This window comes from Canis lupus, chromosome 8, assembly GCF_011100685.1.
Source record: "Canis lupus familiaris isolate Mischka breed German Shepherd chromosome 8, alternate assembly UU_Cfam_GSD_1.0, whole genome shotgun sequence".
Classification (NCBI taxonomy): domain Eukaryota; kingdom Metazoa; phylum Chordata; class Mammalia; order Carnivora; family Canidae; genus Canis; species Canis lupus.
In genome coordinates, this window is record NC_049229.1 from 52,170,147 (window position 1) to 52,187,208 (window position 17,062).

The following is a 17,062-nucleotide window of genomic DNA, read 5'->3' on the forward strand; positions in this document are numbered from 1 at the left end:
CTGATCATCATGATAAGTGTAATCACCATACAATGTTTTTATTATTGACTATATTCCCTGTGCTTTACTTTTCATCTCTGTGACCATATATTTTTAAGCACACATATGAATTTACCTCATTCAGTTTGTCATTTTTACTTATTTATCTCATTTCATTGATAAAATGACAAAACATTCACTCAAACACAAATACTGATTTGTTGTGGATTTAAAAAAAATTAGACTGTTCTTGCATTGTGGACAGAAGATATGGAATGCAAATATGGTTCTTTAGTATTTCTCATTCTATAGATGACTACTTTTTTTGCATTTTGTTTCACATGTTTTGAAAAGATGGGACTCTATTCCTTTTATTTCCATTACTTCTGGTCTATTAATTATGCTATTTAAACTAGATAGAGCTTTTTGTTTTCTGCTTACAGTGATCAAACAAACAAAAACATATATCCCTATGAAATATACATTTTAGTAGGGTTTTTGATCATGGATTTATCATTTTTTTCAATATATCAATATGTGCTTTATATATTTTAAGGGTATGCTATCAGGTACATACAGATTGAGGACTGTTGTATCTCTTCGGTTAATTGTTTTGTTTTGTTTGTTCTGTTTCAGGATATAATGATGTTTTTGGTGATAGTCTATTTTACCTGACAATAATATTTACAAATCTGTTTTTTTCTTCGCTAACATTTGCTAAGTATATTAATTAGAATATTGATTTGAAGCTATGGTAGTTATGTTTCTTAGGTCATCCACGGCCCCAGATTGCTTTTCCTTGTTTCTCGGCCATACTGCCTGGGACCACCTACCAGCTTAGGCTTTTCTGTGTGAGAGAAGAACAACTTTTTGTCTTGTTTAAACGTAGTTATGTAGTTTCAGTTAAAAACAGCCAAATCAATGTTTTAATTACTGCACCAGGCAAATGTTACCCCAAAACAAACACCAAAACCCAGATGTGTCGATGTCCTTAGTCACATGGCTGAAGTTGGTTCATCTCCACATCTGCATTCCAAAAAGGGACAAAGAACAAGTAGAAAGCAAGCAGAAAACAAGCATCAGGATTTAAAGTATGACTTGAAAGTTGCACACATCACTCGTAAACCATTTAGCAACAGAATAGTAAAGTTATTTAGACCACAGATTCAGTAGATAGATGACTTGGGTCCAAATCCTGACTCTAACACTGATGAGCTGTGTGAGTATGGACAAGTCAGACTTATGCTCCCTTTACCTAATTATAAAATAGGACCAGTAATTAACACTTAGCTTATAAGCATTAAGTAAATGTTGGTTATTTTTCTTGTTTTAGAGCTACCATAAACAAGCTAAGTAATAATAGCAGTGACATGGGGGCACCTTGGTGGCTCAATAGTTGAACGTTTGCCCTTGGCTCAGCTTGTGATCCTGGTGTCCTGGGATCAAGTCCCAGATCAGGCTCCTGTGGGGAGCCTGCTTCTCCCTCTGCCTATGTTTCTGCCTCTCTCTCTCTCTGTGTGTGTCTCTCATGAATAAATAAATAAAATCTTAAAAAAAATAATAATAGCAGTGACATAGATTTACTTAGATTTAGCCATATCACATTATTTCCTTTGCCATACTATTGCCTTTAGAATACCACCTCTTTTCTCTGGTATCATTTTCTTCATACTGAAATACATCCTTTAGCTTTATGCCAGTGATAATCTATGAGTGGTATGCTTTCTCAAACTTCATTTGTCTGAAGATGTCTTAGGTTTGCCTCCACTCTTAAATTTTTTTGTCTGCATAAATATTTTTTAAATTTTTATTACATTTATGCATATTTTTTCCAATACAGAGCTGTTATATTCATTATTTTGTGGACTCACATAAAAGTTATCTGTTTGTTTTAAGATTTTTATTTTAGTCGTGGTGTTCTCTGATTTCACTATAATGAACCAAGGTGTGGCTACTGTTTTTTTGTTTTGTTTTGTTTTCCTTTCTTTTATATTTTCTTTTTTTTAAATTTTTATTTATTTATGATAGTCACAGAGAGAGAGAGAGAGAGAGGCAGAGACACAGGCAGAGGGAGAAGCAGGCTCCATGCACCGGGAGCCCGACATGGGATTCGATCCCGGATCTCCAGGATCGGGCCCTGGGCCAAAGGCAGGCGCCAAACTGCTGTGCCACCCAGGGATCCCCTCTTTTATATTTTCTAAAGCTCTTTTAATCTCTATGCTATGTTTTAGAAAATTTCCTCAGTTATGTCTTCCAGTTCACACGTTCTCTCTTCAGCTTCATTTACATAACAAAGTCAATAACTAAAAGGCTCCTGGGTGGCTCAGTCAGTTAAGTGTTAGACTCTTGGTATTGAATTGGTTCAAGTCATGATCTCAGAGTCATGAGATCAAGCCCACATTGGGCTCCATGCTCACTGGGGAGTCTGCTTGAAGGTTCTCTCCCTCTACTCCTCACCCCCACTCATGTTGGTGCTTGCTCTTTCTCTCAATATCTTTAAAATAAGTAAGTATTTAAAGATAAATAAAATAAAAAGTATGTTGCATTTTCAAAAGATTTGACTTTTCTTTGTCAGTTATCATAGTTTCTTTGTCAGTATAAAAAGTTACCTTTTTATCCTCTGTGATTTCTATAATTTTTTATTATTTGTATTGATTATATTTATTTGGAATTAAAAATTGTTCTTTTATCTTACATTATTGGATTCCTTATTGTTTCATTCTCATGCCTATTAATGCTTAGTGGGTTATGTTCTTACTGGATTATTATTTTTCTTATAATCTTATTTTATGTTCATGTTGCTGTAGGAACCAAGCATCCTTGACTCTAGAGTTGCATTCTAGAGGAACTTTCCAGTCTATTCTGACATTGAAATTCTGTGTGATATTGTACAAGTCATCCCCTGTCTCTGTGTCTCAGTTTCTATAACTTTCTTAGGTGTCTTCTGAATACTAAACTTTCTTTTTATTATCCATACCAGCTCCTGAGAAGGAATGGCCCTGTCTTGGCCAAGTAGTTCTGCTTTTTCCCAGGATTTTCAAGATACATGTCTTTATTTAAGGGGATTTAGTTTTATTTATGTTCAGTCTGTCAGGATTCCCTGCTGGGTGGTAAAAGGACAATAGGGCAAGCAAGTTGGCATACTCTCTCCATAGCAATGATTTCTTCTCCAATGAAAATGACCTCTTAGATTATAGGAACAGCAGCTATGTAGGTGTTGCTACTGGAAAAAAACAAAAAACAAAAAACAAAACAAAACAAAAAAATCTTTGGTATTTAAAATAGAAACATAAAATTGTTAATGTGTCTAGAGACAACTTGTACTGCATACAAAAAAATGAAAAATGAAGTTCTAATGAAATATTATTAGATTCATTATACAGAAGCTTAAGATTTCTCACCACTGTCTATGAGGTTTTAATAAACAGGAATGTGCTGTAATTTTTGCAGTATTCAGGAATTGGGTTTGAACCTCAAAATAAGGCCAGGACATCATATTTAAGTAAGTGCTGAAGCAAGGGAGAAAAAGGAATTTAAAAAGAAAATTTTATCAGTGTCAAATATAAATTTGAAAAGAAACTTACAGGTTATGTATTCCACCCTCTTACTTACTGCACAACAACAACTTCAGTGTCCCTAAAAAGACATCTGTTGTTTGAACATTTCCTGTGATGGAGAGCCCACTGCCTCATGAGGCATCCCTTCCAATTTTGTGATGGCTCTAAGTATTGAAAAGTTCTTCCTCATAATGACATGCTTCCATATTTGGAGTGTTTTGTTTTGTTTTATATACAGAAAAAATGTTCTCACCTGTAGTAATGAAATGCATCTCAATGCTATCCCACACATACCCACAGAATGTCTCTTATTGCCCTGGTACTGTGCTAAGTTGGAGATAAGCAGTACTGTGATCTCCCTTTTTACTGATGAAAAAATAGTAAATTTTTAGAGGCCAGGTAACTTGCCCAAGGTCATACAGCTAGTAAAGAATGGATCAGAGACTTGAAAATTAGCTGCCTGCCCCCACAAATTAAGTTGTCTGAGCCTAGGAGCAGGACCTGCTCCCTGTATGATTCCTCTCTAAATCATGTAGGGAGCCCAAATATAAACCTAACTGATAATAACAGAACGTGACAAATGTTAACAGAAGATAGGAAAGAACAGCTACTAATGCCTGTCCAGATTGGAAACGGTAGATTTTGAAGAGTAGATATCATCAATGCTGATATATCGTTATCTTAATGTTGTTTTATCTATTGCAAGAACAGTCTCTTCCTCCTACTATGACATAAACTTACATCATGGTACCCCCCTGTTCTCAATGTTAGTTTTAGAAAATGCTAAATTCTCAGTATCACTGAGAAATGACCTTATTACACATCTTGTAAATATTTTTGGAGCTGTTTAAATAATACTTTGTACCTCTTTTCAGAGAACATGCATCTCATTCCTCTTAGGGATTTCTCTAAGTGAATTTAAGACTACTGAGTATCAAGAGTAAAATGGCCAATTGCTTTAGATCTCTATACCCCTATCTTGAAAGATTCACCCTTCATCAAATTGTTAGTGAGATAGGCACTTGAATGAGGTGAATGTTTGAACTATGATGTTCCCAGAATTAACCGCAATCTTATAAATCAGATCCAATGGATATTTTAGCATCTAAAAACTAATTGCATAGAAGAAACTGAACAAAGGAAAACTGGTTATGCTACAGTTTAACTTTTTATTTATATGGTGTTTATTTAACATCTGGCAACGTATGTCATTAGAGAATATGGCAACCCTGTCATTAGAGAGAGAATGTAGCTCTCCCAACATGTGGGTTTCCCTTCTCCTTCCCTCCCTTTGCTTTTTCCTTCTTTGTTGTCTTCCTCTCGCTTTCCATTACTCTTCCTTTCCTTCCTTATGCTTTAGTTGCCTGTTATTATCCCATGAAGTTCCTGTTTTGTATTGTTTTGTTTTTTTTTTTTTTTTTTGAGTTAAAAGTTGACACCTTTCTGAGATTTTCAGGCTTTACCAATGTAAGTGACAAATGAAAGCTAAACTTAGAGTTTACCTCCTCTAGGAAGCCCTTTGTACATAATTCCATCTCACATTGATAATCTCCATAATTTACATTCCTGTATCTCTACCTATTTGAAATCACTGAAGTTCATAGTAATGGTTAACCTGAATATTTACAATGTTATTTTAAGATATATTTTCTTTTTTAACCATCAAAACAATCCAGTGAGGTGGGGATATTCATAATTATGCTATAGAGGGAAGATACTCAATGAGTATAAAATAACTTGCTCAGGGTCACATGGCCAATAAGTAGCAGACAATATTTGAACTTTAGTCCTTTGACACTCAGTTCATATGTCATCTTGTCTATGAACCTCTCCTGATAGTCCTGATAGTACCTGCTATCCCTACACTGGATTAATTCAATTACCTATTCTTTTATATACTTCATTTATGCCTTTATTCTAGCGTGTATCATGTTGTATTTTGGAAGTTGTAGATATGAATAGAGTTTATGGTTTATTTTCTTTGTTTTTGTTTTTTTTTTCTGCTAAATTATATACTGCTTAAGGCCTTAAATCTTCTCTAAGTCCCCAGGACATCACCTGGTGCCTTACCCATAGTTAGCATAAATTTAATGTTCATGAAGTAGATGAATTGATGCACCAAAGTAATTGTTTCTATACTGAGTAGAACCTAGTTTAGAGATACATTCACAATAACTTGAAATAAAACATTTACTGAGTAATAATAAAATACCAAATAAATCCAATGGAAATTATTAAAAGATTTAGAGGAGATATCTTTTAGGAAGGAGGCTAAATAATTAGAACTTATTGTTTATTAAAGAGGGAAAAGGGGGGATCCCTGGGTGGCGCAACGGTTTGGCGCCTGCCTTTGGCCCAGGGCGCGATCCTGGAGACCTGGGATCGAGTCCCACATCGGGCTCCCGGTGCATGGAGCCTGCTTCTCCCTCTGCCTGTGTCTCTGCCTCTCTCTCTCTCTGTGACTATCATAAAAATAAAAAAAAAATTAAAAAAAAAATTTAAAGAGGGAAAAGGTAAGAAATTAAAGAAATAAGAAAGAGAAGTAGCCAGAGAGACCTTCCGATCCCAAAGCAGACTGAGATTGTGTAGGTTCAACCCTATACTGGAAAATTATTACTTATAAAACAATTCTGGGTCTCAGTAGCTCATATTAGCTGGCTCTGGAACCATGGTGAGCTTTATTGTTTTGGAGTTGGCTCAAAGGATATTTGTGAGAAAAGGCATGACTAAGCTGCTCCTCATTCTGTGAAATATGGGCAAAGAGAACCCAGTGAGTCAAGCAACACATGGGAGGGACTTTCCATTCTACATTTTGGAATTGCAGGGGAGCTTTTTGTTTATTCACTCCACTTGAGATTTGCATCAATAAGAAAACTACCTTCAGGGATAACTTTAAAGAACTCATTTGAAGAGAAAGATATCTTTTCACACTTATTGATTATTGATTTATGTGCTAGGCTCTGTTTTATACACACTTTAGATATATTAATTTCTGAATTCTCACAGCAAACTTTTAAAATAGTATGATTATTCCTAGTTTACAGATAGAAAAGCTGAGGTACAAAGAGGCTAAGGCACTTGTCAGCATTTTCACAAGCAGCTAAAAAAGCAGAATCAGGATTTCAGCCTAGGAAGTTTTGAGCACCAGGGCTCCAAATCTAAATTTGTATGCACTTTTAAAGTGCCCTCTAAATCGTTAATTTGGTAATTATCTTATAAACATGCAAATGATATTAATTCTGTTATTATATGACAATAATTCATTTTGTTTGAGTTCTTAAAACTGGATAAAGATTTACATGATGCTGAGAATGTGAAATTTAGATTTCTGATGTCCAATGTAAGCTTAGTGAAGACTAACGGTTTTAAATGCCCAAAGCCCAAATCTCTACAAGTAACTAATTGAATTCTGTCCTTGCATATAAGGAAGATTTGCTTCAATGATAAAATTGTTTCACTTGGATTCCAAAGGAAGACAGCTAAAATTTACATAGGAGTATTTCATATTTTCTTATCCTTGAAGAAATGTGTGAAATTCTAATGTAGATTGATCAAACTCAAGAAATTTGGGAAGTTTCCTAAGGAAATTTTTTAACATCCAAACTCCTGATATCCCCATTTCAGCCACAAGGAGGACAAGAGAATAAGTATGGATGTTTATAATGCAAAGTTAAAGGAAGAGGAGTAATATATACGTTCTCTAAACTAAAATTACGTAAAGAATGTCATTGTCTTTTTTTTTGTGTGTGTGTAAGTCAAATACATCTAGAAGTGATACTTAGAAGAATAAAGCTTATCTTTCATAGCCCTAGATGGAAAATAAAACCAAAATCTGCTTTTGCAAGATCATTTTCTTAAATGAGCAGAGGGATGAATTACAGGCTATAAATAAATTTACTGACATATAATAAAACAAAGGTCAACTGTTAGCTATGTTAACAGCTACCTGTATTTTTCAGAAATTTCATTTCACTTCACATTACGAGAGTTAGTTGTTGTTTGTTTTCGGTTTTGGTTTTGGTTTTCCTCCTCCTAAACTTACCTTTTGTGAACAGTGAGAACTTAAAGATTCCTACTCTTCATATTTGGAAAAAGAAGGCCCTCACCTGAGAGCTTAGGGTTCACACAGACACAGACTGCTCTGGTACTGTCTGTGTCTGTGCAGTCATATGAGATGTGCCTGCAACAAACAACTTGACAGGTGTCTCCTGCTGGCAGTGAAGTGGAAAGTCAGAGTCTATATAAGTGAGAAGGGACATGTGCAGAGACAAAATGTATTGTGAGACCAACAGGGCAATTTCACATTAGATTCCTGGCACCTGGCACGATTAAGTACTATCACAAAGCCTATTTTAGAAACCAAAAGATTCCCTCACTGCTTTATTGCTGGGATAGAGACCAAAGCAAGACAAAGCAGGTGAGCTGGGTAAGGATTCTCACACCATGGTTTTGGGACCATCTCCTGGAAGGTGGGAAGACTCAGGGAGATTGGAACAGGGCTAGGAAATCTGTAATGGCAAATTATAAAGTCTGAAATAGAGAACCCCAGCTATTAACCAAGCAAATCCAGCTACAGGCTGTTTTGTTGTTGTTTGTTTTGTTAATATTTTAAAAACTACATTCCATTCAGAAACCTAAAGTTCCCAAAAGTCTGTTTAGGATTCTGTGGGGGTTTGTCCAAGTAGAGCTAAGTGTGACTGTTCCCGTGAAATTATTTGTACTTTTTAACTTTAAGTCATGGTGAGCGTAACATTTTTAAATCCCTTTCTCTTTTATACTTATAAGTAGACTTATCTTCATCTTGGGCTGCATGTGCTCATTCTAGGAGCTCACTAGAGAAGACAGTTCAGGAAGAGAGAGGGGAGCTTTCAGTGATAGTATACAGATGGGGACAAATTCTTCAGCAGGGCTCTAGCTTCAGGCAGTGTTTAGAAGGTATCAGTGGAGCTAAAAATCTTTTTAAAGTACATATATTTACTATGTCAGCCTAAGGTAAACTCTAGCAGGCTTGAGAAGAATGAGAATAAGAAGAGTAGTCTCAGAGAAATATGTGGACTAGAGAAATGAAAAAATGAAAAAAATCAACAGTATATTAAATTGGAGAAGAACATGCATTTTATCAGGATAATTGTGCATTATCTCTTTAAATTAGCGGAAGAAAAACAAACCAGTCTTGAGTTTATCCTCTGATGAGTCTTCTCAGTATTTAACTGGGTCCCCAAATGGAATCAGCCTTACCAGAATCCACAGCTAGTTCTTTTGACATTTTGCAAAAAAGTAAATAAATAAATTATAAGTATGACAAGTAAAATGAATAGTTCCAGCTGTGACACCAGCAGCATTTCCAGATTTCGTACAATATTAGGGATTTATTTTCACTTTGTTGCCTAGCAGAGAATTAATTGAAAGGTCTATCTAAGCTTCTCATGCTTCCTTGGGACGAAGTCAAAAACAGAATCTCCAACATTCAGTGCCAATTTAGAAAAGAAGAAAACCATTAAGTGGATAGGTGGTCAACTCATCAACTCTGGAAATATATGTCCCTGAGGATCAATGTCACTGAAGCCAAATAAACACATCAGTGAATCTAATGGTTATATGAACATGTGAATATGAGACTGGCAACTGATTATTTGGGTTGATTTATTCAGCAAATATTTACAGAGATCCTACTCTGTGCTACCTACACTTCTACACGCTGAGGATAGAGAGAGAAAAAGACAAAGGCTCAGCTTTCAGGGAACTTAAAATCTTAGTTAAGGAGCTAAAATATGAAAAAAAAAAGTATAGAACAAGGAAATGGTAGATAAAGTGCCTTTCAGCTAACTTTAGATGAGGGCCAGAGAGGACATCTGGGAAGGTGACATGAAATGACATCTGGTCACATAAAAATCTTGGGAAAAAGTCTTCCTTACAAGAGGGAACAGCAAGTATGAAGGCTTCAGCCTGGGAAAGAACTTGACACATAGAGCAGAAGGAGGTCCTGGGAGCCTGGAGAATAGTGAATGAGGGGAAAAGGCAGAGCTAGAGAACCAGGCCAGGTCATCTAGGTCGACTGAAGGCCATGACACAGAGTTAGAATAAATCCAAAGGGCAGTGAGAATCCATCTGGAGGACTAAACTAAGGAGCCGGTTGGATTGAAAGGGAATTATCATGGACTTTAGGGAAGGTACTTAGAGTAGGAAGGTGTCTTTGGTTTCTTTTCTTTTTTCCTAATCTTTCTACTAATAACCTATGGCCCTAATCACATCATACTTAACGTCCTTGGGGTTTCAGCTTATTTTTCTACTGAACAGAGTGTGGCCATTCTTTGTCAAGTGCTATGCCAGATGTTTTGTATACATTATCTCATTTAAAATACTCAGGAAGCTCATGAGGGAAAGGTGTCATCCACATTTTACAAAGGAGGGAACCAAGGTTCAAACTGAGTTGCCGTGAACCATCCCTCTTGCTTGCTGTGCTGCTCCTGGGTACATGTTGCTAGTTTAAGGCCACCACCCAAGGGCATGAAAGACTTTGAAAGAAGGAGACCTCCTTTGGAGGTTTGGATCCCAGATCACCCTTACAACTAAGAGCCAGACTAGTTGGGATGACTGTACACCATTTACCATGGAGGCAATGTGGACCTTTAGAATACTGATTTCAGAACCGGTATACCAAATCACCACCATAAATGCTAAAATGGACTTGATATTTGACCTTGAAGACAAATCATTCATAGGTTTGTTATGTTTATCTGTTAGAAACCCTAACTTCCTCAGTATCTCCTCAGGGGTGTCACAAGGATGAATAGGACTGTCTAATCCCTGTTTGTTTGTGTGTTTTTTTGTTGTTGTTGTTGTTGTTCTTTTTGTTTGTTTGTTTCTCAGTAAGTTTGAAATGTTCATTGAGATCAGGAGTATAAAAGGTGCTGTAAGCTCTTTTTTAAAAGACAAATGCCACCTAAATACTATATACATATATATATGTATGTATGTAATACTATATACATACATAGATATACATGTATATGTACATATATATGTATGTAATACTATATACATATATATATAGAGAGAGAGATGATATCTAGAGACAGATATATACACTTTCACATATATAGGATTATATTCTGTGATATCTATATGATTATATATGATAGATACATGATTTAGCCGGCAAGTATCATATAGTATATATATGACTTAACCATCCAGTACTATTCCCTCTGCCTCCCCCTAAATGTAATGTGCTCTTTTTAACCAAGGTGAATATGAAGGAGGAAATGAAAGCTAGCAAGAGCCCCTTGCCCCCCTCCCCCAGGGTTAGGAGGGCTGTCCTTTGGGTTTAGGCCTCCAGCTCTCCTCCTGCCGAGTGCAGGGAACGGGGGAGGCGGGGGTGGAGGCCGCATCCTCCAGAATGTCACTGTTCCCGGGCAGAGCCCTGGGTCAGCTTCCTCCCGGAGGCACAGATGGCCAGGACAGGCGCGCCAACCCTCTTCCTGTCACTCCCGCTGTCCCCTGCGGGTTCAGCCTGGATGGAAAAGCCTCGCTTTCTGGTGCCCAACGCCCCGGAGGCCCGGAGGCTTCACCCACGGTGGGTGGGGAGGGGGCAGCGCCCCCCGGGCGGTCAGGGGCAGGCCAGCCCCTCCTCTTCCGTGGGCAGACGCGGCGGTCGCCCCCCTGTCGCCCCCTCTGAAGTTCCTTGAGCGGGGCGGGCGGCGCGGGCGCTAACCTGGCTGTCCTGAGTGTCCGGGAGCATCCTGTCCGCCACGGGGGCGGGAGCCACTCGGGCCAAGGGCCCCCAGCCACCAAACCCCTCGCCTGCGGGGGTCCCCAGGCCACCCCTCCCGTGCACTGTCCAAGAGGCAGGACGTGGGTTTCCAGGGTCCCCCCTCCGGGCGGGGTCGGGGCGAGGGGCGGCGCAGCGCAGACCCCCGGGCGGGCGGGAGCGTGCGGGCGGCACCAGCGCTCCTGCTGACTCAACGGGGTTTATTTTTATTTCTATCTGAGGTTACTTCAGCCTTAGCCACCGCCTGCATTTTTTTCTCCCCAAATTGCAAAAGGTGCCTTAATCATCCAAATTTGGCTTAATGCGCCTGGGAGAAAAGGGAAAGAAAGAGTGATTTAAAAAAAAAAAAAAGAAGAAGAAGAAGAAGGAAGGCACAGCGTCCGTCTGTCGGCCCGTGGGTCTCACTCATCCGCGCGCGCACACACGCGCTCACTCTTCGGGGAGGGCGGCGGTGTGCGCGGGAGGCTCGCGCGGGTGTAGACCGGCGAGCGTGTACTTGAATGGGGAGGGCCGGGATTCCGGGTCGCTCGGGCCCCTCCTCCCTCCCGAGCCAGCCAGTCCCTCGGCAGAGCGCTCGGGCTGCACTGATTTGCTCTCGGGAGTGCGCTATTTGCATATGACTTGCCCATTTGTGAATTTGGCTCCCCAAGTCCTCGCTTCACTTCACCTGTGCCTCCCAGTTGCGCGCACTTTGCAGGCGCCCGCCTGCCCGCCTCTCCGCCACTCCTGCCGCCTGCCGGGCACCTCCTCTGGCGCGCTCCGCGTTCGCCCACCCACCTCTCTCCGCCCGGGGCCACGCTGGTTTGGGTGGCTGCTCCGCGCTGGCTTCCCCCTCCTTGCCTCTTCCCCTCCGGTCCTTCTTGTTCTCTGCCTCGCGCTGCTGCTGCTGCTGCTCCCGCTGCTGCTCCCGCTGCTGCTGCTGCTGCCGCTGCTGCTTTTCATCCAGTTGGGAAACCCAGGACGCAGGCGGTTGCTCCGTGGCGCTCTTCCAGAACGCGCAGGGTTAACAGCCTCCGCGCCCTTGCACCGAGACTTCGGGGAGCACGCAAGAACTCTCCCACCTGCAGCCCCCTTTGGCCTGGCAGTTCTGCAGTGCAACGCATGGAAGTGGAAAAGAAAAAAAAAAATGTTCACACTGCCTGGATGTTGGGATAAACTAACCTGAGCCTACTTGGGTCTCCTGCTGCCTCCCCCTCTTCCTTCGTTTCCACCTTTCCTCTGTGTGGCTTCCCAGAGTGTGCAGTTGAGTCGCCTGGAGGTCAGGAGGGAGCCGCGCCGGGCCTCCCCTGACATGTGTGGCATTCCTGGGCTCCCTAGGAGGGTTGCTGTACCTGGGTGGACTTTGGTGTTCTAAATTTCAGCCCCGGGATAAAAGGAGCTTTTGCCTTCTATCTGGCTTTTCTTTTCTTTCTTTTTCTTTTTTCTTTTTTTTTTTTTTAACTGATTCATCATCTGTCTTGAAAGCGCTTATTCCCTCCCTCTTTCCAAAATACGGGCAAGTGTTCCTGCTGCTATGATGGGCCCTTGGGCATCATGAACTTCATTATTCCTCACTGGCTGGAATTCAAACTGCCCATCTGTAGTGGTCCAGTGCGTTGACCATGCACCTGAGAATCCGCGCGAGACGGAGCCCTCCTCGCCGGCCGGCCTGGACGCTTGGGATCTGGTCCCTCTTCTGGGGATGTATCGTCAGCTCTGTGTGGAGTTCCTCTAATGTAGCTTCTTCCTCCTCCTCCTCTTCCTCGCCGGGGTCTCACTCTCAGCACGAGCACCATTTCCATGGCAGCAAGCATCACTCAGTGCCTATTTCTATCTATCGCTCCCCTGTTTCCCTTCGAGGAGGAGGGCACGGTGGGTCTCTCTGCTCTTTATCCTTTTAATGGGGCATAGCGATTCCTTAACCCACTCGCCTTTCAGGTAATGTCAAGGGTGGGAAGATAATAACAAAAAAAATTGAATTTAAAATGATAAAAAAGCATCGCATGTGCATGAGAGAAGGAAATGTTCAGTTCCTCCATAAAGGCTAGTGTTTTCTGCCCCAGCCCCTCAGTTTCTCTGACGGTTTCTCCCCTCCTTAGCTTTCGTACTCATAGCTTCACAAACACCACATTTTCCCCTTTGCAACCTTCCACCTCCTTCGACCCCCTCCCCATGATGGCAAGCAACTTATCAGATAAGTCCCAGGTTTTTGCACTTTGAGAATATCCATTCACCTTGCTTTCACCCTTCTTGTTTTGGAGGTAGTCACGGGAAGTAGATAGCAGGGATCCTTAGGTCCTCAGCCTGAAGTTGATGGAACTGATGTAAAGTGATAAAGGTCACAGAGGAGAGTAGCTGAGTGTAAGAAGGCAGAATATGTAATTAATAAAGAGTAGCCTTTATTGTTCATCTGGGCAGCTCTCTGTTTGTCCACATGTCTGAGCGAATGACCAGCTGTCTCGAAAACTGCCTATGCAAGATTGCTAACTACTATGTAGGAAGTAATAAAATAGATAAGACAAAGTCCATTTATAATTAGGCCAAGTGTAAATTATAGTAACTTTAATCCCACCATTTATACAAATGTTATTTCAATTAAAGGTAACACTGGTAGGCTTGTTCACACAATACAGGTATGATGTGTTTGGCTCCGAACAGCCCTCCTTGCATAGCTATTGAAGGAAGAGATCTATGACTCTTAAAAATATATTCCGAGCAGGCTGCCTCTGAAAGGGCGATGTCTGCCACCAAGGTGGGAGTTTGCTGTAGTAAACTGTTCTAAAGAAGGGATCTTCAATATTTGTTTACTATTCACTCTACTCTGGTGGTGAGGAGAGTAGGAATCACAGAGCCCAACGGCAGGAGTAGCCCTCCAGGGAGCTGTACAAGTGAACCACGCTAGAGGTCCCCTGCCCTAGCTTGTATTTTGAAGACCTATAGCATGCAGACCCCATTCCGAATGTCAGTTCTTCCCACTGCCTCCTAGCCATGTGCTTCTGTTCTGTACTATCTGTAGTGTTAAGTGGAAGCACATTGAGAAAATGCCAGCACGTACTCTGGCTCTTTCTGGCTCTCTCTTTAAATTTTATTTGATGGAGTTGTCAAGCGGCTCAGAGCTTGTAAGGTTGGTGGAGAGGGGTGGTGGGAAGGAGTGAATGCTTGATTTTGATCTGGTTGCTGTTTTCTCTGTGACTCCTGCTGGGTTGGTCTGGAGTAGGCTTTCTGAAAAAAAAAAAAAAAAAAAAAAAAAAAAAGGGAAAGAACTACAACCACCCAAAAAGCAAAAGCAATTTCACTGAAATGGAAACTGTTAGCTCCTAAGGTGGAGAGGGACCCGGAGTGCTGGTGGGACTGCAAAGAGTGGGGAAGAAAAAAAGGGGAGTGGGAAATGGAGGAAGCCAGACAGACGATTACTAATAGCCATAATTAAACATGGAAAGGCTCAGCGATAATTAGCTAAATTTCACTAATTAGTGTAAATGATCAACAGGGAGATGGATATTATGCATTAGTTAGAGGTTATAGGCTGGCAAAATCTTGATGCTTTCTGTTCAGGATGTAAACAGTTAAAAGCAGCTACTAGTTAAGTGATGGTATTTGCAGAGCAATACTTCCCAGGGGTTCCTAAATCTGTCAATCTCTCTCTGCCTCTCTCTCTCTCTCTCTCTCTCTCTCTCAGCTAAAAGGGCTAAAGGGGTTGAGCCTTGCACAGATTAAACACAGCTCTTTTCTACTGACTTCATTTCTTCAAGGATCTGTTGCTCAGTAACTTCTGAATCTTTTTGACTGTTTCCTAGTCTGGTTTCTCATTAACCTGCATCTGATAAGATTCAGTGTGATTGAAAAGGAGAAAGCAGTAACTAAATGACTAGACACCCCAGAAAAGGCCCACACCCAGGAGAGCTGTGGAATGCAGTGACCCCCAGGGTCCTGTATGGCTAAGATAAAAAAGCTCATGAGTTCACCTCTTGAGTATCCTCTTTCAGTCCTGCAGTCCCATCCCATTGATTTGGGACTTGGAGAGAGAATGCATCTATATTAAGTAGGCTCCTTGCATATTTAATTAATGTTTTTGAGCTTGAAAACAAGAGAATCGGCCATCAACAAGATGCCCCAACCCCTGACTCCAATCCCACATCCAAAATGTGACCTTTTGTGTCCTGAAAAAAAGTAGAAGACCCCTTGGAGCTTTGTTAATGCACCTCTCACTCATACTTGGAAGTACACTTGCTTTCTCCTAGCCCAGACAAAGCCTTCACTAACAGCAATTGTTTTTTTGCTTTGTTTTGTTTTGTTTTTTAAATCTTTTGGATGGAGGCAGTAGGAGGCAGGGTACCAGCAGACTAATGTTGTTACTAATAGCTTCCAGCCAACCTTATTCCAGAGTTAAAAGCAGCAGTCTCTATTGTCTGTGAAGGAATAAATGCCCTTCATTCTGGTATAAACTGAAAACTAGATCCTTGAATCTGAGAACTTTCTTTCAACTTGGGGGGATGTTTGTTTGTGTTACCCTTATTCCCCTCGCTCATTTCCTGAGAAGCCAGAAGTCTTCAGAGTTGTCCTGTTAATCAGTTGTTGTCACCCCTCGGTCCAGACCACCCTGCCCTGTAGTGGGGTTTACACTAAGGCAGAAGGAAGAAACAGAAATCCTCGGAACAGCTGCCTTTTATCCGTACTTGATTCCTATCTTTGGAGAATCAGTTATGTATAGATTAGACTAAAGTCTTTATCCCAGAGCAGCCTAAAGAAGGCTGTGCTCCTTTATGAGTTCAGGAGACAAAGACCACCCTGCCTGAGGCACCCCAAATACTCTCAGGGTAGGATTACGTCTCAGGAGAAAATCAACTCTCTCTTCTCAAGTGGGATTTAGTAAGTTGTCCCTTCTCTCATGGCTCCCTGCTCTCTGTCATGCTCTTACCTATCAGTAGTCAGTCAGCTAATGTTTATTGAGCATTTATTTACTCTGTGTCAGGCTGCATGCTCCTTGCTGAGGATAGAAATCTACACAAGACATTGTGGTAAAAAAAAAAAAAAAGACATTGTGGTGTGTTCAGTCAGGGATAATTTCAGAAGTATTTTGATCATCTATGAAAGACAGTGCTTCTAATTTGGGGGATGGGGTAAGGATCCAGCTACTAAAGCAAATTAGTTAATATACAATTTAAATATTATTTTTTAAAGATTTTATTTATTTTATTCATGAGAGACACAGAGAGAGAGAGAGAGAGAGAGAGAGAGAGAGAGGCAAAGACACAGGCAGAAGGAGAAGCAGGCTCCACACAAGAGGAGCCCGATGTGGGACTCGATCCCAGGACTCCAGGATCACTCCCTGGGCAGAAGGTGCTAAACCACTGAGCCAGGGATCCCCTAAATATTCTTTATAAAATGCAGATTTACATTCTTGTGTCCTTCAGAATATCCCTATAAGTATTTTTTTATCCTCAATTTTATTTCCATGCTTAAATATCATGCTTATTAAAGCTCCTAAGTAGTTTAGTGGCATGGGAAATACAAATATAAAAACACATTTATTTACCAACCTTTAGTTTCATAAAGGAGGCTTGTATGTTTTTTCTCCTCTCCCATCTTTAAGAATGCCAATGAGCATCTGCCTTAAAACTATGCTTTCCATACTTAATAGTTTAGAAAACTGACTTTTCTGAAAATCTAGATTTAGTATGTGCCTTACATTTTATCCTCCATGAAATAGAAGGCCTTCCTGACTCTTTAGGAATTTAGCTGACATAAAACTCAATTTTAAATGGTAATGCACCAC

At 40.6% G+C, this 17,062-nt stretch overlaps 1 protein-coding gene across 28 annotated transcripts in view; it reads left to right on the forward strand.

Moving 5' to 3' along the window:
* NRXN3 (neurexin 3) overlaps nucleotides 1–17,062 on the forward strand; it is a 1,532,396-nt gene that overhangs the window by 1,003,209 nt on the left and 512,125 nt on the right. The window contains exon 1 of one of the 28 annotated variants that reach the window (XM_038545456.1): nucleotides 11,925–13,158. The exons of 23 other annotated variants lie outside the window; for them this stretch is intronic. In XM_038545456.1, coding sequence (XP_038401384.1) covers nucleotides 12,909–13,158 — 250 coding nt within the window. In that variant the 5' untranslated portion in view covers nucleotides 11,925–12,908. Of the gene's footprint in view, nucleotides 1–11,924; nucleotides 13,159–17,062 lie in introns of those variants that run through there. 4 more of the 28 variants (XM_038545461.1, XM_038545460.1, XM_038545454.1 and 1 more) reach the window with 4 other exon arrangements.